Genomic DNA, 20272 nt, shown 5'->3' on the forward strand with positions numbered 1-20272 from the left:
TCCCAAAAATAACCTTTTGGGGGGGGACTTTGAGCCACATGGGATGATCGCATTGGATCTTGTGGGGTGCAACCATGTGCAACAGTGCAAGAAAATTCATTCCCTGGCTGATCGGGGTTTGTGAGTGGGGCGCACCTGCAGGGAGGATTCGGTGATTGTTTTTGCGGGATGCTGTTTGGGCGGTAGGATGTGGCTTTATAAACTTTACGGTTTTTATTAACAATTGTTTTATATATGAGCTATAACCTGTTTAGATTGTTCTTCATTTCTATGTTTATTCATAGCTTTTTAAGCTATATTTTATCTATGAATCTGTGAATAGCTTAACCCATAGCTGAAATCATCTCTAAGAAGTAGTATTAGAAGGTTTGTCTACGAGAACTACTAACTCTATTATTTGTATTAGATTATACTTGTATTAGTTTAGAGCTTCCCCCCCCCTCATACGCCCAAACCTCATGCAAATCAACCTCGATCCTATCTGCAACGACGAAGCCCTTCTGCCGGATCTGCCGGATCGTGTCCACCACTCTCTCCCGGGCGTGTTGCCCTGAAGCATGGGCTCCAGCCATTCGCACCGGGAAGAGCAGGAGCACCGCCGGGATGTCTGTATCCGCGAGAAGGCATCCCGACAGATGCAGGATTGCCGCGACGTTCGCGTCGACTTCACTCTGCGTCAGCCGGGGGACGGTCCTCGTCGACCAGCAGGGGTAGAAAGTGAAATTCATGCAGTGGTAGAGCTCCAGAGCGTGGTTGAGGACGACGGCTAATTGCGTGGAAGGCTCTATCGGAAGCGGTCTCCGCAAGCTTGTTGCTTCGTCACGCCAAATCAGAAGGGCTTCTCGGATCGCAAGCCCGGCGCGGGCACGGGCGTCTAATCTTGGATCTGAGGATCTGCGGTCGGGATCAATGGCCTCGATCTCGTCGAACAGTCTATCCAGCATGAGGGGGCGAGCGTTAGCTGCGGCCAGAAAACTAGGTGTCTGGCAGGGACTTGCCGGTTCGCAGAGTTCGACGTCTGGACCATGAGCCCGAGGATCTCCCGCCCAGCGTCTGGAGGGTCTGGCCGGCTGCTCCCTCGCGGCCGGAACGGCTGGGATTGGTGGATGTCAAATCTGGCTGGATCAAGGGTGGCATTGTCGCCGTAGAGGATGGCTCTGTGACTCTCGAGGATCCCGAACGCATCAATCAAGCTCTTCGTGGGCAGCGAGAGCGGGCTTGTGGTGGGCTCCAGCAGCGCAAGCACGCGAGACGTCCCGAACACCACATGCGTTGCGAACGAGTCGCCCGAGCTCTCGGCCATCAGCTGCGTGCGTGCCCTGATTAGTTCATGCATGCCCAGGTTTGGTCGCGCAGCAACAACAGCAGCAGCAGCAGCAGCAGCAGCAGCAGCAGCATACCTCAAACAGCCCATGGAGAAAGGTGCACCACAGCACATCCTCCCGATAGACCGGGTCCCCAGTCGAGACGGTGGTCGCGCGCAGACTGCGGATCGATCGCCCGCAGGCCCGGAACGCGATCTGGAGCGGCGACTCCTGCGCGCCGAAGGACCGGATCGCGCCCTTGCGCCCCGCCTCCAGCGCCCCAATCGCCATTGTGATGTGCCGGAGCAACGGGTATCGGCCGATGACACTGATGATATCTGCATTGGCGGCCGCGAACGCGTCGCTGAAGCGGCAACGCTGCAGGAAGGACGCGAAATGGTCCAGATATATACTGCCATCGGGCCTCGGCACTTGGGATGGCACGTTGGGGTAGGCCGCGTTTGAGAGAGTATAGACGAACCTTACTTGGGCGTGCTTGAGCCGCGGCTGTGGCTGCGGCTGTGGCACACAAGGCTTCTGCAGCCGGAGGCATCGATCGCATGGATGGCCCCCAGCACACTATTTTGACCGTCGTATAAGTTTGTCTCCATCTTGATTAATCCGGGGGGGATACAATGGTTGCTCGAACCTTGACCCGTCGAGTCGCACATGGCTGGCAGCGCGTGATGATTTTGCGTTTGTCCAGCGGTCCAACCGGGCGTCTGGCGATTTCATTGTTAGGTCCTGTGCATGTCTTTTCAGCCATTACTTTGAGGCTTGAGTTGTTCTAGGAGTTAACTTCTAAAGTGGCTGCCAAGTTCTACTCTGGGATTGGGTTGACTGGCCCTTTTATGTGACTTTCCCCTTGGCTGCAGTGGGGCCGGGGGCTGAGTAGTGCCAAGACTCGTATGGCCCATACATTTCGTATAACAATTGGCAGTTAGTTTCATGTCCAGAATCTTCTTTTCCTTGTGCATACTCTAATTGTAATATCAGAGAGATAATTCCATAGGAAATGATATCAAATATTGCCAGCCAGCCATCGTACAGTAAGCACCGTACACCTCTAGCCTTGGCCAACAGGCCATTATCGGATGTACATAGAATCTGACTTCCGGGGGGAGCACAAAGACAATGAACTAGACCACCGCTCTAGAAACGCCTGCATTCAAACCTCCACGTTGAAGTATTCGGTAATAACCCTGGTTCGCAATCCCGGCGAGAAATAGTCATATCCGACCATGACGTTGCAGTGGTTCACGTACACCGTCACAGGGATAGCCCCCTGGTACATGATATCCCACTGATCCGGCCCCGAGACCTGTCAGCTTTTCTTGCTCTCTCTGTGTGTGTGTGTGTGTATGTGTTCAAGCAAAACCAAAGGGCCCACTTACAGCAGCCACCAAGTCCTCGTTGAACCGCCGCCGCACCAGTCCGCCAAACACCGCACCATAGGTGATAAGGATGTCCTCGGGGAACAGGGGGAAGTTCGAGTTGACGAATCCCTGCCATACCGTGGGCTTGCTGGAGTGGTGGTCATAGGTGGTCAAGATGTTGTCGACCAGACCATCGTCGGTCGTGTTAGCGTGATTGAACAGCGACGAGGCCAGACTCCCGTCATACGCTTCGTCGGCCCGAACGAAATTCTGCGATGGCGAGTTGTTGATGAACCCGGTCGTGATGTGGGATAGGTTCTGGTTCCTAACACTTGGTCAGTGTGGTAGTCGACGAGGGGCTGGGACATCTCTGTTGGTCGCTCGCTTACCACTTGTGTTGAATGAAGTTGGTCTGGTACTCTGCCTTGATCCGAGGCGGGCTGGGCTGTTGGAATCCAGCTGAGAACGCAATCACCGAGGAGGGGAAGGGATGGCAGCTTGCAGCGCTGGCGGGCAGAGCGCCCGCGGCAAGGATAATCAGGAGTTGAAAGAATTGCATGATTTTTTTGAATTGATTTGATCAAGGTAAGAGACTTGTGAGAGAGGAGATGGCAATGGCAGTATCGAGGAAGAATTTATACTTCCGTGGGATGTTTAGGACATGCATGCTTGCGAGGGTTGCGCGCCTCGGCGAGTACAGGTGCGCTCAATAGATACTGTTCTGAGATTAGCGAGCCAGGCAACCGCCAAGGTCCGATAACACATCCATGATGTCCTCAGTCATAGCCTAATCCAACTATAAGCCATCAGTACTAGGTGCGTTCGATTATTGCCCCATCTGGGAAGTGGCCGGCCACTAGGCTCATAGTTTAGCGGGGATGCAATCTGTGTGAAACAAATCCCAACGGCGAGATTATCGCTTAAAGGTATCAAACTAGGAGTCAGATCAAGTCTTCGAGCTTCCGGATGTACTATGGTCATGCTGAGATCTGACGACTTTCATAGGGTCACGGGTGGGGCTTTTGATGCATGAATTCGACTTGAAGATGGCACTTAGCCCGTTGAGGCATAAACGCGCTCGAATGTTGCCCGAATGGGCAAAGTGGGGCCCCATACACTTCCACGTAGTAGGTAGGTTTCCCTGCTGTTCAGATCAGATCAGTATTACAAACATACGCTCTTACGAGCAGTACTCCGAGTCACTCAAGTGGCACGGGCTTGAATCCTACTCTGGTCATAACTTGCTGCATCTGCACCACCCTCCTCATCACTTGATGAGTGTTTGTGTTCTCTTTGGGTTTTCTCCCCAGTAACATGGATGAAGTTATCGCAGGACTGGGCTCCTCAATATACAAGTTACATAGCAACGCATGATCATAGTTTTATCTGCTTTGAATTGTCTTCGTGGGGTTATAGATGAGAAAGTTTAGTGGTATACTATTGACTAGTATTGAAGTAGAATTGTTCGTAGTTTTTCAAAATAGATTAAGAATTATATTATCTAAGAGTATTTTAAATCTGAGACTAAAACTATATGATCACGGAATGATGTTGAATTGAACTTTGCCCTGGAGACATGCCATTGAACACTGGGGGAGACATGTCGCCATTCGCCACTCGGGCCATGGGAATGGCGTGGGAATGGCGTTATAGATGACTGACGTTCAACCCTTATAAAACTCTCGGGCAACTGACTGCCCGATGCTTAGAAAACCTAGGGAATTTTCAAAGTTCGGGGAAGTGGAGAAGCCGGGCAGGGCCCGACGGGGAGGTCAGCGGGTCGCCGATTACACTTCCATCGCCGATTGACGTCAGGCCGTCCACCTCGCCGAGCATACTTAAACACCATCTTCTACTACGTGGATTTGGTCCACGCATTCAAGGGGATATACGCCATCGACCATAAAAATGAAGTTCCTACCATCTGTCAGACCTCGACTCACCAGTCACATTCTGCACCAGCCAGCACGAAGGACGATCGTCACTCGGGTGCATCCATTGCCGTATACTGCCTTCCCCTCAGCTAGTTCAACCCGCATACCACCCTCCAGCAAACGCTTCACTTCAACAGCAACAGCACCAGCCACTCATCTTCCCCAGTCCTCATCTTCAATGCGAAAACAACAACAACAACCCGCGATGCCCCACACAACCCTCGCCAGCACCTCCCCCACCACCCCAACCATCCACGCCCTCTTCGAGCCCCAAACCAGCACCTGGCAGTACCTCGTCGTGGACCCCACCACCTTGACCGCCGCCATCATCGACCCGGTTCTGGACTACGAACCCACCACCCAGACAGTCCGCACCAGCACCGCCGATGCTCTGCTCGCCTTCGTCGCGCAAGAGGGCTACACCATCTCGCACATCCTGGAAACCCACATCCACGCCGACCACCTCACCGCAGCCGCGTACCTGCAGTCCCGGCTACGCAGATCCCAGCCTACTTTCTCGATCCCACAGCCCAAAGTCCCCATCTGCGCCGGCCACCGCATCCAACACGTCCAGACCCTCTTCGCGCAGCGCTACAGCATCCCGGAAGAGGAATACCGCACCACCGCGTTCGACAAACTCTTCCAGGACGACGAGGGCTTCAAGATTGGGAGTCTCGACGCCGTGGCGCTGCATCTGCCCGGCCATACCCCGGATCATCTGGGGTATATGGTTGGCGGTATGTCCACTTCCTTGTCCCAGTTTGATGCAGCATATATTGACATCGATCGGCGGTAGGCAACATCTTCGCAGGCGACTCGCTGTTCAACCCGGACATCGGCACCGCGCGATGCGACTTCCCCGGCGGGTCGGCGGAGAGTCTCTGGGCCTCCGGGCGACGCGTGCTGGGGATGGCGCCGGGGACAAAAGTCTGGGCGGGACATGATTATCCGCCTGCGGGGCGGGCGGTGGTGCCGTTTGGGACGGTGGAGGAGCATCGGAGGCTGAATCAGCACCTGAAGGATGGGGTGGGGAGGGAGGAGTTTCTCAAGGTGCGGCGGGAGCGGGATGCTGGCCTTGGAGAGCCGAGGTTGTTGCATGCTGCGTTGCAGGTGAATGTGCGCGGGGGGAGGTTGCCTGCGCCGGTGGGGGCGGGGAGTAACGGGTCAGGGTTGAGATTGTTGAGGGTCCCCGTCAGGGGGGTTGTGGAGTGGTAGGGTTGCAGCATAGCATAGTATAGCATAGCAGCATTGGCATTTTTATAGGTAGTGTATTACAGTGCACGTATTCAGTCTACAAAACCAAATTCACTTGGTATAAATCCAATTAATTAAAATTAATCTAGGAAATTCAACTATCCCACCAGTACGACTAGTCCATACCTCCATCTCATCCCCTGCTGAAGAGAAACTACCCCAACCCCCACCCCTTCATATCCTCCCGCCCCTCCACCACGCGCGCGGCCCTCTTCAACCACCTGAGATCACACACCTTCCGCGCCTCCGCCAAAAACGCCTCCGCGTACTCATCCTTCGTCACGCCATGCCTCCTCGCCGCCCGACACCCCTGCACATACACGTCCGCCACATACAGCGCCCGTAGCGCCTCCACCGTATACGCATCCCGCGCCATCAGATCCTCAATACTATCGCGGGCGCTGACGGGTCCCACCAACGCGTCCACGTCCCCCGGCAGGTGATCGTAGAACCGGCCCAGTCGCGGCTTGTGGATCATCGGCACGTGCGCCCAGTACGCGGCGCAGTCCTCGCAGACCCGCGACCATCGCGCGGTGTCCATCCCCCGCGGGCTGGTGGTTAGGTCGTGCAGGTCCGCCAGGAAGATCGGGTAGTCTGGGGTGCCCATTGCTGCGCGGGTGCAGGTGAGGTGGTGGTGGAAGGTGGCCAGGTGGTGGAGGGCGCCGTTGGAAATGGGGCCTAGGGGGAAGAGGGGGAGGAAATTGGGGGGTTGTGCGGGGGGAAGGGGGAGAGGGAGAGATTGGGGGTTAGAGGCTGCGGGTGCGGGAGGTGGCATGGTTGCTGGGTTGGGGGTGAGGTTGGGGTGAGGGCTGGGTATGGGTATGGAGCCGTCGGTCCAGGTGGAGCACCCAGAGGTGGACGGGTGGGAGGATAGTCGGCTGGGGAGGAGGGGGGACGGGGGACGGTGCAGGCGGGTTATATCCTGCGTGGACCGTCTGTTTGCGCTGGTTCTGCTGTTTCGGCTGTCTTGGGATGAGGTGGCTGCTGCGTTTGCTGCGCCTGCTGCGCCTACTGTGCCGGCTGACTGGCGCGGAGTGGTGTGGTTGGAGAGACGCAACTTGTTGCGGATGGAGGCTGCTAGGCTGTAGCTGGGCTCGTGCGGGCCGACCTCTGATGCTGGGGCTGGCGATGGGGTGCGTGGGGTGGTAACCTGCAGCGTGGGGATGTTAGTTGAACGGGCCATTTTATAAGTGGTGTTGTCTGTGTTCTGTTGCACGTTAGCTGGATAGCTTTGAGGGGGTTCTTGCTTAAGGGCCATTATTTATAATTCTGGATTGTACGGTTATGGCATTGTTAACAGTTGCGATGGATAATGACTGCTGGCGGAGGTGTCGAGGAACGTCTCTATTATATCTTTGTAGTGCATGCTTGTTAAGTAGAATCTCTTTTCTGTTGGACTTGTTCTTTGTACTTATGACTGGGTCGGTAGTTGTTCTCTATTTAAGTCGTATATGCAAAGAGGTCTTCGCATTTGTGTAGTTAGGTCGCGCACAGTTTGATATCCAGACCAATTGCAAATAAATTTAATGGGGGCATTTTATGTGGAAGGGGTACCCAGTAGATGCATCTATGTATTGTCGTACACTCCATCCAGACAGATCTGATGTCAGAGGACTTACTACATGCAAGGAACACACTATACTAAGTCTTTGTAGATTTTTATACAGCCATATTATAATGCTGTGCGTAGTGTTCGGTGCTTTTTACTTAACTCAGAAGTCCTTTGCAACCAGGACCAACCAGCAACCACAAAATCATCCCTGAGATGGCCGTCTCGACTCCTTTGGGAATAAAACATCTATCAACACAGAGTTCGACTATCGAGTTGAGAGTCCCAAGAAATACCCCAACTGCCCAAGCTACAAAAGAACCATCGCAAACTCCAAATCATGCATCCCATAACCACCCACATTCGAGGAATGCAGCTCATCCCCACCCGCCTGCACCCGCCGCAAAAGCTCCATACTCATCGTCACCAGATCCGACGTCCACACCCCATAAATCTGGCCCAGCCGCGTCGTGATCACCCGCTGATGCGCATGCAGCGTCGTACACAAGCCCGCCACCACCAGCGGCCAGCACAGGATACAGTTGACCGGGTGGTGGGGCGGCAGCAGTTCCAGCAGCCGAATAAAATCCGTGACAATGGCTTGGATCGCGTGGCCTTTGATCCCGAGGGCAGGGTCGATCGTTCGTTTCAGATACAGAATACACGCCAGCCGGTAGAGCTCGGACATGATGGCGTCGCCTTGTTCTTCGACGTTGGTGTAGCCCTGTTTGAACGGGGGCAGGGTTTTGTTCTGCAGGGCGTGGAGCTGGCGCTCCATGGCGGCGAGTTTTGTCTTCATGGCGGCGGTGAGCGGGGTGTGGGTTTGTTTGGCGAGCTGGATGAGGTGGGAGGCGCGGAAGATGATCAGAAAGATTTGTTGGGCGGTACCGAGGATTGCCCCGGTTCCTGGGCTTGGGTCTTTGTTCGGGTTGAGGGCGGATGGGGTAGTGGTCAGGTAGGATTCGAGGATAGAGGAGCCTCGGTGGAGGGCGAGATGGGGGCCATGGGTGAAGGTGGTCAGAGCGAAGAAGTAGCTGAATAGATCGGACAGAAGTTGACGGAGCTGTGAGTTGGGCGGGGCGGTGGTGGCGTCTAATTTATGCGAAAAAAGGGCTGCTGCTGCGTTGAGATGGGGGAGGAGGCGGTGCACAGAGGTGAAGTTTTGGATCTACAGTGCATTAGGCTTGGTCTTGGTTGAGGGTGAGCGTGCTGACCTCGTGGAGACAGATAAGCAATACAGCTAAGAGGGTATAGTCTGCGACTTGTTAGCCTCGAGCCATCAACGCAGGGTGCAGATCCTACCAGAGGGGCTGCTGCCGGATCTCTCTTCATCGGCGATAGCTTCACGGAGGCTCGCAAGCGCTTGACCGTAGTACTCCACCGCCGCACCCTTCAGTCCCACGTTGGAGGGATCATACTTGATCAGGTCCGCGGCCGAGACAGTCAACATACACTTCAGAATCAGTGGACTATCCATAGCCGCTGGGATCAGGTGGTTCAGGAATTCCGACCGGCGGCGTCCTGTGCGGGTGGAGAGCCATCTAGGGCTGTAGTCAGTGAAGTGAGACAGGAGACGACTGGCCATGTCGGCATTGGGGACGGCAAAGACGGTGATCATCGCCTCGATATGCGGCGGCAAAGCATAGCCCATCTGGGGCAGGTGGTGGTGCTGTGACCGGCGCGGCCTGCGTTGCGGTCGCTCCGCGGAGGGCCATTCGCATATTAACCCGTTGCGCTGGCAGCCAGTACAGATGGGATGCAGCTCGTCACATTTCTTCTTGCGGGTCCGGCACATGATACACCCGGTCGTGGATCGTTGGGATTGCCTCTTCTTGCGCTGAAGAGGCAACGTGTCGGACTCCATAGCTGGCTAGTTGTTGTTGGAATGGGACGGATTATTTCGCCGTGCTTTGTAGCACACCTCATCATCAAGCGTTGGTACTACTTCAGGGTCTGAAGTCTAGCCAACATAGTACTTTTGTTGATGCTTGTTGAATAGATGAACTGTGGATCAGGGAAGAAAGAGGGAGAGAGTCTAGCCGAACAGAAGACTTTCCATACGGAGACTTATGCTTGTGCATGCTTATTCATCGGATTATGCACTCACTACTGCATTGCTGTCTCATTAGCCCTGGGGAGCATTCTGAATTTCCCCTATTTAAGGGAATTATCTCCTATGCAACACGCTGTGAAGTGGGCTTGAATCCTGCCTCATGTAGTCAATAGTTGGTAATCATAGCTCCAATCCATGCATCGACTCTCTACAGATTAAGCTGTATTGTCACCAGCAATGAACATCAGTTGTGCTATACGTGAGGATCTAATGTATACTATCAATCAGATCAAGTCCTTAGGAAGCATACACTTATAAACTTACCATAAAATATTTGATGATTTGTACCACCAAGCTCCATTGATGGCACATTTGAGTTGGAACATTCTGCCGCCTTGTTTATCAATTACTACCCTGAGACTCTAGGTGTCTTGATAGTTTGAAATCAGTTTCTGCCTTCTCGTTCTCTATCTATCACCCAGTGACCGAATTACTAAAGAAGTACCGTAGCTTGATGTTTCAGCCATAGAGGGTTAACAGTGAATGTGATCAGAAGCTGCCAAAATCTTCAACCACCATTTATAAGCGATAGTCCACACACGCTATCAACTCTGTTAACGTTCCTCCTGTCTTTTCCTAACTTATCCTTAAGTGTAACAACTTCCATCTATCACCGATCACCGAGATACTTCGATATTGAACTCTTGATGTACTCAAAAGCACGAAGTGGCGCACACTGGTCCAGGAGCTATCAAAGTAAACTGTGGTATGTTCTTCGTTGTGGAGAGATTCAGACGTGATACTTGATCTGAAGCGAAGCTCTAGTGTTACTGAAGAATTGCAGTTGTTTAACAAAGGTTTTCTCGTCTTGGTGAGCCTACTTCCATGTTTGTCTACAGCTGAAGACCTCCTCTGCCGAATCCACCTTCTTTGACCTTTGTTGACAATGGCTGGTTATAAAAGACCACCCAAATAATTCTCAAAGTCCTACTATCCCCACGGTAGATCGAGGTGAGTACTTCTTGGAATCACGCTGTCTACTCTAATCAACTGAGCTGACACTCTCAAACCGACACTGCTCAAACGACCCTAAATAGTCACTCCTAACCGAAACCATGGTCGTGGACTTGGACAAGGGTCGATTCTTCGAACCGTCGCGAAAGTACTGGGAGGAGCTCGAAGGCATGCGGATCCGCTGCAGAGCAGTTCTTGCCGACCACCAGGAACCGACAACATATTGGACACTGGGAGACCCCAACCCTCCGCCACCACCAGCCCGGCAGTCAGGAATGATCCCCACCGCTGCCGACTGGGCGAACTGGCCCTTGGTCCGGGGCGTCTGGGACCCGAACGTGCACGGCTGGCCGCCGGCCGGGGTGCGGCTCTCGGACGCATGGGTGTATCTGGCCCTGAAATACCTGAAAAGGGATATCCGCATCAACTCATACTGGGCCGATTTTAACCGAGACGGAATCATCCGGTCAAACCGAGTCCCCATGGGCGACGCCATGATGGTCGCGGGCCACGGGCTCGTGTCCTACCCCGTCTACCAGGAGTGGTACGTCTTGTGCGGTGGGGCGGCGCGAGTCCATCTGACTTGGATTGTGGGTCCAACAGGCCGACAGAGCGGGTTTCCTCTCATTTCTTTGTTGTATGGGCTCGTCTTTCCCGTCAAAGACAGCTTCCACGTCCTTGTGGAGCACCTGCAGTCTCATAGGGCCGTGCAAAACGCCGGCGGGGGCGCCAGGACTCGATGTGTCGAGCAATGGGTCTCTTGTCGGAACGATCCTGTCATTCAGTACTACCGCTCGCCCCCGGACGCCGAGAGACAGGATGTTTCGTATCGACTCGAATGCCTAGACAATATGCAACCGTGGACATACTGCTCTGGATGGGCGGGTTCGGACCCACTCGAGCTTCGCAACGGTTGCTGGCCTGATCCGTCTGGTCAATCGTGATTGGACTTGATGACAAGGTTACACGATCAAGCAAACGATCAAGAAAGCACGTATTTACTTTCCAATTTTTTGATTCTCGTGTTCAGTCCAACAATCCCTGTTCGATCTGTTGATAGTTCTATGAACAGATGCTGCTTGAACACTGTTTATGCTATTTTCTGCTGTGTTATTGTGTTATTAATCACCTAAATTGTGAACAGAAAATCATACTACATCATATCACTACGTGAAAGAGATGCAATCTCTATGCGCTTGCTGTCCATCACTAACCGATAGATAATATCTACTTCTCCGCTTCCAACATACTAACTAAGATCAGGCTCTAACCCTTTGGTTCTATTGTATACCTCGATCAAATGCATCAACCCGACGTTCCTTCCTCCTTATAATGCGGACTCCCCTTGAGATACCTTAATACTCGTGCCGGATTCCCGACCACCACACAATACGGCGGGACGTCCTATAGCAGTTATCAGCAACCCAGCTTCCCCTACTGTGATAGAACAACAATAACTTACTTTAGTAACCACACTCCCCGCCCCAACCGTCGACCCCTTTCCGACCGTCACCCCAGCCAGAATCTTCACATCCCCGGCCAACCAGCAATCATCGCCGATATGAATCTCCTTACCCCACTCCGGCCCGGCCGTGCCCTTCCGCACCTCACCATCGAGCGGATGCAGTCCCGTGTAGAGACTTACATTCGGGCCAAACAGACACCTCTCCCCGATCACTACGCGGCAGGTGTCGATGATTGTGCAGTTGAAGTTGATAAACGTGCCCGCGCCGACGCTTACATTAAACCCATAGTCCATGCGGATGGGGCTTTCTACCCATGGGTCGTGCTCGAAGAGCGCCTCATCTTCTTCTAAAGTGGGGGCCGGCGGTGGGAGGGGGCGGGCGTCCTCCACTATTCTTTTCAAAGACTTAACGGATTTTCTCGACAAGACGCTGTGGGGCATATAGAAGACTTACGCTCTCCAGAGTTCAACCTGCCGCCGTCGCGAGACGATCCCGGCGTTATTGAATGCATGCACGGCGACTTTGCAGCGGTGGCGAGCGGCGATCAGGCCCGGGGTGAAGGCGCGGTAGAGCTCGCCGCGGAGCATCTTGGCCTTTTCGGTTTCGTAGTCTGATGTGTCCATTGCGGGTGATCTGAAGATTTGAAGTGTCTGAGGTTTGATCCGGGTGCTGGGAGATTTGTTGTGGGCCTTGCTGGGGTTCTTATATGTCAATAAGTCTCGGCCCACAGGGCCTTCACCAGGTCCAAGTTACTAACTATAGGATGCTTGTTCTCTCCCCTTTCCGTGCAACGTGGTCCGTCCGCATGTGGGGCCCCACTTGTTAGACTTCGAGGCTAGCCGGATGCATGCGTGGAACTGCCGCGCTTATCGGGCGATAACGATTGCCAAGTCTTGCCTTCTCTTATACTATGTAGTACGTACATAAACAGTGTTCGATATAAAATGGTAGCTGACACAGACACATTCACTAATGAATTAAGATACAAGTAGGGTATACCAAATAGGTCCAATCAATAGCTGCAAGCTTCTCATCGAAAAGCAGCCGTCTCCCGCTCACACCATCGCCAGAACCTCTCCGCCGCCCCCGTGCCCCCATTCCTCTCACTGGCCAAACCCTTCTCAATATGACACGGCACCGTCCCGAACCTACCCCAGGGGATAACAAACGCCCCGTTCCTCTCGGGGGTGACCTCCGGTGATAGAGCAGCAAACAGCTCACTGTACGCCCCATACCGCGGGCCTTTGAACAAGATCCCCTGCTACAGTCAGCACGCATCCCACTTTATCACCATAGGGCAAGGTTGGAGTAAGACGAACCATTATCTTCCCCTGCGCCGGCGAATTATGCCGCTGGAGCTCCGTCTTCATGAGTCCAGGATTAACGCTCTACCGTGCTAATCAGTACAAGCTTCTTTGTGTCCCCAGCCGGGAAGAAAAAGAAAAATGGAAAGGACAGGAGGGCAACGAACCAGGCTCATCACCCCATCCCCACCAAACCGCCTCGCCATCTCACTTGCCAGGAACACATTCCCGACTTTACTCTGCATGTAATTCTCCATCGCATTCTTGAGCACCGTGGGCCCGCCAGTCTGCTCATCGAAGACGATGCCCCCATGCGCGACGAACGCAGAGAGCAACGAAGCGACCCAGACGACGCGCACACTCTCCGGCTCAGCGGAAGCAGCCGTGCGCTGCAAAGTCGGAAGGAGGAGCTGATTCAAAAGAAACGGACCGAGGCAGTTCGTGCTCATTTCGAGGTCGTGGCCCTTCCCCAATCCCCATCACATCAGTACACCATCCTTGCCGTTGAGAAAGAACATCTGGACGAGTTGCAACGTACAAGACTAGTCTTACTCCCCGCCGGCGGCGTCATAACCCCAGCATTATGCACCAAAATATCCAGCCTGTTTTCTAGTCGTAGGAATTCCTCAACGCTGCGCTTGATACTGCGCAGCTCGGAGAGATCCAACGCGAGGAAGGCGAGCCGGCCCCGGCTGTGCGTGCACTCCGGGGCGGACTGAATGGTGGTGATCGCGGTCTGGGCCTTGTCGGCGGAGCGCGCGGCGATGTAAACGGTCGCGTGCTTGGCGTACAGGAGGCTGGCGGCGTGGTAGCCCACGCCCGAGGTGCCGCCGGTGATGATGATAGTTTTGCCGGTGAGGTCGGGGATAGTTTGGTCGGTGAAGGTTGGGGCTGGGGGGAAGATCTGTCGGAGGGCTATCATTTTTTTGGTCTTGCTTGGGAGATTGTCGTAATAAGGGTTGTGGCTTTGGGGCAATGGGAGGTAGTGGATGCGTTCTGCGTTGGTTTGAGATTTATACTATGCTCCTTGAGAGCAACGACCCCGGAGCATGGGGTCCGGGCCCGATGCGACGGGGCGGGTCTGCTTCCGGCGCTAACATCTCCGGGCCGGCGCTAAGCCTGGACGGGAAGTCCGGAGATGCTCAGCTGGCGCCGAGGAAGCACACATCCTCTGAGAGAACTCAGGAGCTACTTCTAGCTTGCAGGTCAGAAATTGTGGATCGACGGATCTACACTTGGTTTGGTCGAGAGTCTTGGGGTCTCTTGGAAACAAAGTCATGCCAACCTGGCTGGTAGCATATCTCCAGGATTAGGCAATGATTCAAGTACGCAACGGATTGGGATTCAGGGGTGGAGCAAACATCCAGTAGGGCTTGGGAGCGTGACCGCTTGGTCTTTTTTTTATCGCATTAGAACATTGACAACGGTACGGATAAGACAGCCATTCGACATTGGCATCGAGAAGAGCATCGAAACAAGCCTCAGGTGGAACATGGAGGGTGTGGGGCTGACATAAGCGGCGGCTGACAACCCCGCACCCGCACATTGATCGTTCACGCCAAACAAGCCATAACGCGACTGGGTCTTCGCTGGATTTCACTGGATGGGAACCGAACTACAGACTGATGGCATCGCTGCAGCCTCCAGTAAGAACAGCTCTATCTTGTACCTTTTGTCGTCAGAAAAAGTAACTACCCTCGATCTCCCGAAACGCCCCCGGGTACTGACCTATGCAAGACTGCGATGTGATCGTCTCCAACCATGTAGCAGCTGTGTCAAGCGTGGTCTAGAATGTGTCTATGCAGGGCCCGCTTTGGCGGCTTCACGTCGCAATCCTCCTGCGTCAGCGCGGCACTTGGGTCAACGCATTCGGCAACTCGAGGAGCTTGTGACGGTCTTGCAGAAGGGTGAGCGCTCGAGCCATGAGGGTAACCCCCTGCACACGGCGCAGGAGAGCCAGATTGGCCATGCAGATGAGCAAGATGCAATCACCAGCTCGTTGGGAAGCATGCGTGTGGATCCGACGGGTATGAGCTATGTTTCGGGTGCGCACTGGGCCGCTCTTCAGGATAGTGTATGTTGCAGACACATGTAGTCCTGGAGTCTCGACACTATTAACTTGTCCATTTACTTTACATGAACAGATTGCTGAGATCAAGGAGTGCGTTGACTCTGAGTCACCTTACACTACGCCTGATGCAGAGGCCGTTCAGCAAGGTTCCGCGTTGCTACTGGGGCTGTCTCCACCCGGTGGAATGGAGGGGATCCTGGCTCATATCCCAGCACGACCCGTCGTTGACCGTTTAGTATCGCGGTTCTTTAGTTCAATGGAACCAGGTGTTCGTGAGTTTACTCAGCCTCAATATACTAGCAAGTCAACTAATCTCACCCCGCTAGTGATCATCCACGCGCCTACCTTTCAGCACGAGGTTCCTCACCCACCACCACAACTCGTGCTTATCGTACCCACTGACAAAAGCCCAGTATGACCACTTCTGGACCGAACCCCAGTCCATCAGCCCCACATGGCTCAGCCTCCTCTTCAGCATAATGAACCTCGCGATCCACCTGCACCAGCGTACCGAAGGCGCCACCACCCCGGACCCCATCGACAACAACAACAACAACAACAACAACAACAACAACAACAACAACAACAACAACAACAACAACAACAACAACAACAACAACAACAGCACCACCCCCACAACCCAATGCGAGACCTTCCGCCTGCAGGCCGCCTACTGCCTTGTCACCGCCAAATACACCACCCCAACCAAATACACCCTGGAAGCGCTCGCCCTGTACACACAAACCGAGTACTTCCGAAGCAAAGACGCACAGCACGAAGTCTGGCTCTTGATGGGAATGACCATCCGCCTCGCGATGCGGGCCGGGCTCCACCGTGACGGGGCAGGGTACTCCCCACGACTCTCCTGCTTCGAGGCCGAAATGCGTCGGCGCCTGTGGTCGCTCATGGCGCAGCTCGACGCGCTCTTCTCGTTCCAGATCGGACTGCCGCGCATGATCGCCAGCGGGGTGGCCGACACCCGGCCCCCGCACAACCTGCTGGATGAGGACTTCGGTCCAGCCTCCACCAGTCTCCCGCCGCCCCGCCCAGAGACCGAATTCACGCCGGTCCTGTATCTTATCGCCAAGAGCCGGCTGGCGGAGGTGTTCGGCCGCATTGCGGATCACGTCGCCTCGACACACCCCACATCCCTCAGTCAGGTAAGTCAACTGGACCAGCAGCTCGATGCCGCCAACGCGGGGACGCCGGCGGTGCTGCAATTCCGCGAGGTCGGCGCCTCGGTCACGGAGCTGCCGCATCTCGTGATGCTGCGCTATAACCTCGAGATCCTCTACCAGAAGTCGCGGTGTATTCTGCATCGGCGAGGACTCGGCGAGGGCCGCTTCTCAGATTCCCGAGGGGCCGCGTCGAGGGGGGTTTGTCTGGACGCCGCGATGCGGTTGCTGCGGCATCAGGCGACGATCGACGCGCAGGTTCAGCCGGGCGGAGTGCTGGCGCGGTGTCGCTGGTTCGTGACCTCGTTGACGACTCATGATTTTATCTTCGCTGCCATGGTGGTGTGTTTCGAGCTGCATTTGCGGAGGCGGGAGGGTGGGGGTGGCTTGCATGCTTACGACCCGGGGACGGAGGCGCTGCTGCTCGCGTTACGCACTTCGCAGGGGATCCTGAGTCAGTATCAGGGGGAGTCGGCGGAGGCGAGGCAGGCCTGGCTGGCGATTAGCGTCATGGTGCGGAAGGTGGATAGCTCGGGCGAGCACGTTGTGGCAGGAGCTAGCAGTGGAGTTAATTGGTCTGTGGGCTTTGGGGGCTCAGGTACGTTAAATTACACCAGGGACTGTAACTATATCGGGTAGCACTGATAGTGTCGCAGATACGGTGAAAGAGCCGGACCAGGAGAACGACATGCTGGGTTATCCCGTAGGCCAGCTCCACGCTATGTTCGCACCAGGTATGCCCTCCGGTATCGTACCGTCGCTGGAGGAATTCGATTTCTCTCAACTGCCAAGCGAGCTGGTAAATATGTGGGATCTCTCGGGAGATACGAATTGGGTGTTTGCGGATACTATTTGAGGGTACGAGAATGTGTCCCAGGGTTCGCGGTGGGGTGATATTATAAGAAAGAAACCGAGGTGTCCATCGATGACAATATAGAATATAAAAAAAAAAAAAAAAAAAAGGAAATCAGTATGAACGTCGATAAGGAAAGAGACGCATATGTGGAGGGGGGCAAAATAGACGGAGATGATCGGGTGGATGGGGGGGAAAAAGAAAGGGGAAAAGAATATTGCATCATCCGTGAATCGAACACGGGCCTCATCGATGGCAACGATGAATTCTACCACTAGACCAATGATGCTAGTTGATGTCATCTTAGCTCACTTTCAAAAACATCATCTTATCTCAAGCCCATTCTGAAAATATTGACCTTGTGTCAAGCTCACTATCTATATCAGCAGGTTCCTCAACACTCAATCCCGGCTTTGAAGCTTCGAGGGTGGTAGAGTTGGCGGCCACAGACGGTACCAATGCAGTAACCTCCTTGCGATCTAGCAGCAATTTGCGATTTAGTGACTTACTCGACCCAACACAAAAGCATATTTATTCTTAATTTACCTCTTTGCTGGAGGACAAAAGGCCAAGGGTTGAGATCTTCTAGCTATGCTGTATGTATTCCAGCTCAGCCCTTGCAGTAAGTACATATCATAAGTTATCTCACATCGCTTTGTATATGAAAGGATTTATATTGCAGGAACAACGAAATCGCTGCATTCGTTGATCTCAGCTGCTATGCGGAACCTGGCACCGGACATATCTCTTCAAGGGCACTGTGCGATTTCGGCATAAAGCCAAGGCCCTAATTCAAACTAAGCAATTGCTTATTTATGCCCCATCTACGGAAGCCTAGCCATATCCTTCATGAGCCCTAAGAGGTTGTCAAGGTATGCCAATGATTGGTCAGCCTGCTGTAGCCCCTATCCAAGAATGCGAATGAAGCCAAGTCGGGTACAGCAACATTCAAAAACAAAGAGCTATACCAAGACAGAGCGAACAAAGGAAAGTGACAAAGGCACACCTCAAAAGCATGCCACTCAACATTTGAGCTTTTTGCCCGCGTTTTTTTCTTCTCTAGAAAGATACAGCACTACTCACAATGCGGTACCTAGTATAAACAAACTTGCAAGACGATCCTCACTCTACTGCCCTTAGCAGTTGTATAACCATAATAACCATATCTACCTGCCTCAACCTTCTTTCACAGTGTGCAGAAAAGCTACACCAATGCTCTTTCTACGCACTCCGTTCTCTTGAATCTCACCTTCCCTATCATGTAGATATAAATACTCCCATTTGCAATGCCCACCATCATGCGCTACAGCATCCTCAAGCCTCAAACCAGCAGAGCTTATCCCCAGAACCACCCCCCTGCCTTAAGGTCCCTCACCCAACAAGAAACCCCCCCCCCCCCCCCCCCCCCCCCATCAAAATGGCCACCCCTTCCCCAGAAACCCAAAGCTTCACCACCCAAACAATCGAACTAACCCTACCTCCCCAAGACAAAACCACCGACCCCGCCAAGCGCGCATGGTCCTACTGGGCCGACGAGCACATCCGGACCTACCTCGAAGCCATCCAGTCCAACAACCACACGACCGCCCGCGAGACCGCCAAACTCTGGGCGCAGATCCTCGGCCGCGCGTTGGTCTTGCCCCGCAGCAGCGACAGCCAGACCCAGAACTACCGCCTCCTCACCCGCCGATTTTTCGAGTCCGCAACAAAAATCCCCCTCCCCTACGAGATCATCGACCTCGTGGACCCCCGCCTCAAGAACGGGAAGGACAACATCGCCTTCGTCCAGATCATCTGCCACGACGCCACCGCCGCACAGGCGGCCAGTCCAGAGCTGCAGCTGCGCGAGCTCCGGCAGCGGAAGCTGACCCTCCTCCAGCAGCAGCTGGTGGTGGGGGACTCCGCGCTGCTGCCGGAGTTTGTGCTGGGGATTGCGGTTGGGGGCCACGTGTGGTTCCAGAACCTGAAGGCGGAGGATGGATGCCGGCGGGGCCTTTGTAAGGTGCTGTGTCTGGTGCAGGACCGGGGCCGGGTGGAGGAGTTGCTGCGTTCGCTGGGGCGGACGTTGAGTGAGTCGCGGGGCTCGGTGGGTGATTCCGAGGAGAGTTATTTTGAGTCGGACTCGGAGAGTGAGGATGAGAGTGGGTGTTGTGAGAATTGTGGGGTGGTGATGATGTAGAGGATACCGGACCTTATCATCGGGGTTTCATTTTGTTGAGGGTGAGAGCTGAGGTGATGTTAGGTAGATCAGCAGCACCGCTTGATTGCGTGGTCTGCTTTGCGCTCACCTCTCGCGTGATCGTAGGTTGATTGCTGGATACTGTAGAGGTCTTCTGGATTACACTTGCAGAGTATCTGTGAGTTTGTTCAGGATGATACATTTACTTGAGGAAAGTGTGTTTACCCATATACAGGCCTCAGGCACGGCTCGATGCTCGTGACCTTGCCCGAGTAGCTTCTAGCACCAATGACAACTGCCAATTTGCCAATGACTCGTCCTTTTGCGGGATTTAATTCTACCACTTACCTATGCTTATCTAGACTCTATGAAGCCATGTGACCCAGACTATGAGATTCCGGTTAGCCTTTTTTGTAGGTCATTCTTCTCATTCTGGTCCAGGAACAACTTCTTCAATGGACATCAGTCGAAGGGAGTGGACCCCTGCCCGGAAGTCTCGGAGCCCTAGACGAGCTTGTGGTCTGAGGGAGAGAAACCCTTTTCCTTCGCTGTATCTTATTCCGTATTCAGACAAACAAGAGGAATAAAACCCTTGAACATTTACATTAGTCCAACAACTCATTTATTTCGCATTCTTGCGTCGTGAATGTGCTCTCCCTGCAGCAATGGCTATTTACTTCTGGTCGGGAAGAAGACCCTGTCGGCCAAGCCGCACCCTGCCAAGCCCGATGCGGATCGCC

General features: G+C 54.0%; 10 protein-coding genes and 1 non-coding gene across 11 annotated transcripts; 4 read left to right on the forward strand and 7 right to left on the reverse strand.

Annotated features, from left to right (window-relative positions):
• Positions 1–440: 440 nt before the first annotated feature.
• BO82DRAFT_254046 (uncharacterized protein) lies at positions 441–2019 on the reverse strand (the record flags this gene model as incomplete). The annotated part of the gene is made up of 4 exons (XM_025630897.1): positions 441–993; positions 1092–1306; positions 1401–1883; positions 1954–2019. Coding segments are annotated over 4 exons (1317 nt in total), but the record flags the coding sequence as incomplete, so codon positions are not given.
• Positions 2020–2400: 381 nt separating this feature from the next.
• On the reverse strand, positions 2401–3288 carry BO82DRAFT_381547 (uncharacterized protein). The gene is made up of 3 exons (XM_025637866.1): positions 3070–3288; positions 2699–3005; positions 2401–2607 (listed from the first exon to the last, which is right to left on the reverse strand). Exons 1-3 carry the CDS (start codon positions 3237–3239, stop codon positions 2473–2475), a joined length of 612 nt encoding a protein of 203 aa, XP_025494580.1. The 5' UTR covers positions 3240–3288; the 3' UTR covers positions 2401–2472.
• Positions 3289–4819: 1531 nt separating this feature from the next.
• On the forward strand, positions 4820–5829 carry BO82DRAFT_277245 (MBL fold metallo-hydrolase; the record flags this gene model as incomplete). The annotated part of the gene is made up of 2 exons (XM_025631176.1): positions 4820–5351; positions 5411–5829. The coding sequence occupies 2 exons, from the start codon at positions 4820–4822 to the stop codon at positions 5827–5829; spliced, it is 951 nt and encodes a 316-aa protein (XP_025494581.1).
• A 193-nt stretch (positions 5830–6022) lies between these two features.
• BO82DRAFT_399624 (uncharacterized protein) lies at positions 6023–7051 on the reverse strand (the record flags this gene model as incomplete). Its single annotated transcript, XM_025639128.1, has 1 exon — positions 6023–7051. One exon carries the CDS (start codon positions 7049–7051, stop codon positions 6023–6025), a length of 1029 nt encoding a protein of 342 aa, XP_025494582.1.
• A 676-nt stretch (positions 7052–7727) lies between these two features.
• On the reverse strand, positions 7728–9281 carry BO82DRAFT_329718 (Zn(II)2Cys6 transcription factor; the record flags this gene model as incomplete). Its single annotated transcript, XM_025633068.1, has 3 exons — positions 7728–8585; positions 8632–8678; positions 8720–9281. The coding sequence occupies 3 exons, from the start codon at positions 9279–9281 to the stop codon at positions 7728–7730; spliced, it is 1467 nt and encodes a 488-aa protein (XP_025494583.1).
• Positions 9282–10585: 1304 nt separating this feature from the next.
• BO82DRAFT_362523 (uncharacterized protein) lies at positions 10586–11428 on the forward strand (the record flags this gene model as incomplete). Its single annotated transcript, XM_025636859.1, has 2 exons — positions 10586–11028; positions 11152–11428. The coding sequence occupies 2 exons, from the start codon at positions 10586–10588 to the stop codon at positions 11426–11428; spliced, it is 720 nt and encodes a 239-aa protein (XP_025494584.1).
• Positions 11429–11789: 361 nt separating this feature from the next.
• On the reverse strand, positions 11790–12579 carry BO82DRAFT_277180 (sugar O-acetyltransferase; the record flags this gene model as incomplete). Its single annotated transcript, XM_025631171.1, has 3 exons — positions 11790–11888; positions 11956–12343; positions 12404–12579. Coding segments are annotated over 3 exons (663 nt in total), but the record flags the coding sequence as incomplete, so codon positions are not given.
• Positions 12580–12945: 366 nt separating this feature from the next.
• On the reverse strand, positions 12946–14176 carry BO82DRAFT_381551 (NAD(P)-binding protein; the record flags this gene model as incomplete). Its single annotated transcript, XM_025637867.1, has 4 exons — positions 12946–13208; positions 13270–13338; positions 13422–13718; positions 13793–14176. The coding sequence occupies 4 exons, from the start codon at positions 14174–14176 to the stop codon at positions 12981–12983; spliced, it is 978 nt and encodes a 325-aa protein (XP_025494586.1). The 3' UTR covers positions 12946–12980.
• Positions 14177–14842: 666 nt separating this feature from the next.
• On the forward strand, positions 14843–17437 carry BO82DRAFT_329728 (Zn(II)2Cys6 transcription factor). The gene is made up of 6 exons (XM_025633069.1): positions 14843–14941; positions 14992–15328; positions 15399–15597; positions 15652–15683; positions 15739–17098; positions 17157–17437. The coding sequence occupies exons 1-6, from the start codon at positions 14880–14882 to the stop codon at positions 17354–17356; spliced, it is 2190 nt and encodes a 729-aa protein (XP_025494587.1). The 5' UTR covers positions 14843–14879; the 3' UTR covers positions 17357–17437.
• A 134-nt stretch (positions 17438–17571) lies between these two features.
• BO82DRAFT_t90 lies at positions 17572–17642 on the reverse strand. The gene has a single exon. It is a non-coding gene; the product is annotated as a tRNA-Gly (tRNA).
• A 1128-nt stretch (positions 17643–18770) lies between these two features.
• BO82DRAFT_390137 (uncharacterized protein) lies at positions 18771–20057 on the forward strand (the record flags this gene model as incomplete). Its single annotated transcript, XM_025638496.1, has 5 exons — positions 18771–19422; positions 19596–19654; positions 19704–19710; positions 19895–19945; positions 19999–20057. The coding sequence occupies 5 exons, from the start codon at positions 18771–18773 to the stop codon at positions 20055–20057; spliced, it is 828 nt and encodes a 275-aa protein (XP_025494588.1).
• Between the last annotated feature and the right edge of the window lie 215 nt (positions 20058–20272).

This window comes from Aspergillus uvarum, assembly GCF_003184745.1.
Source record: "Aspergillus uvarum CBS 121591 unplaced genomic scaffold BO82scaffold_11, whole genome shotgun sequence".
NCBI classification, from domain to species: domain Eukaryota; kingdom Fungi; phylum Ascomycota; class Eurotiomycetes; order Eurotiales; family Aspergillaceae; genus Aspergillus; species Aspergillus uvarum.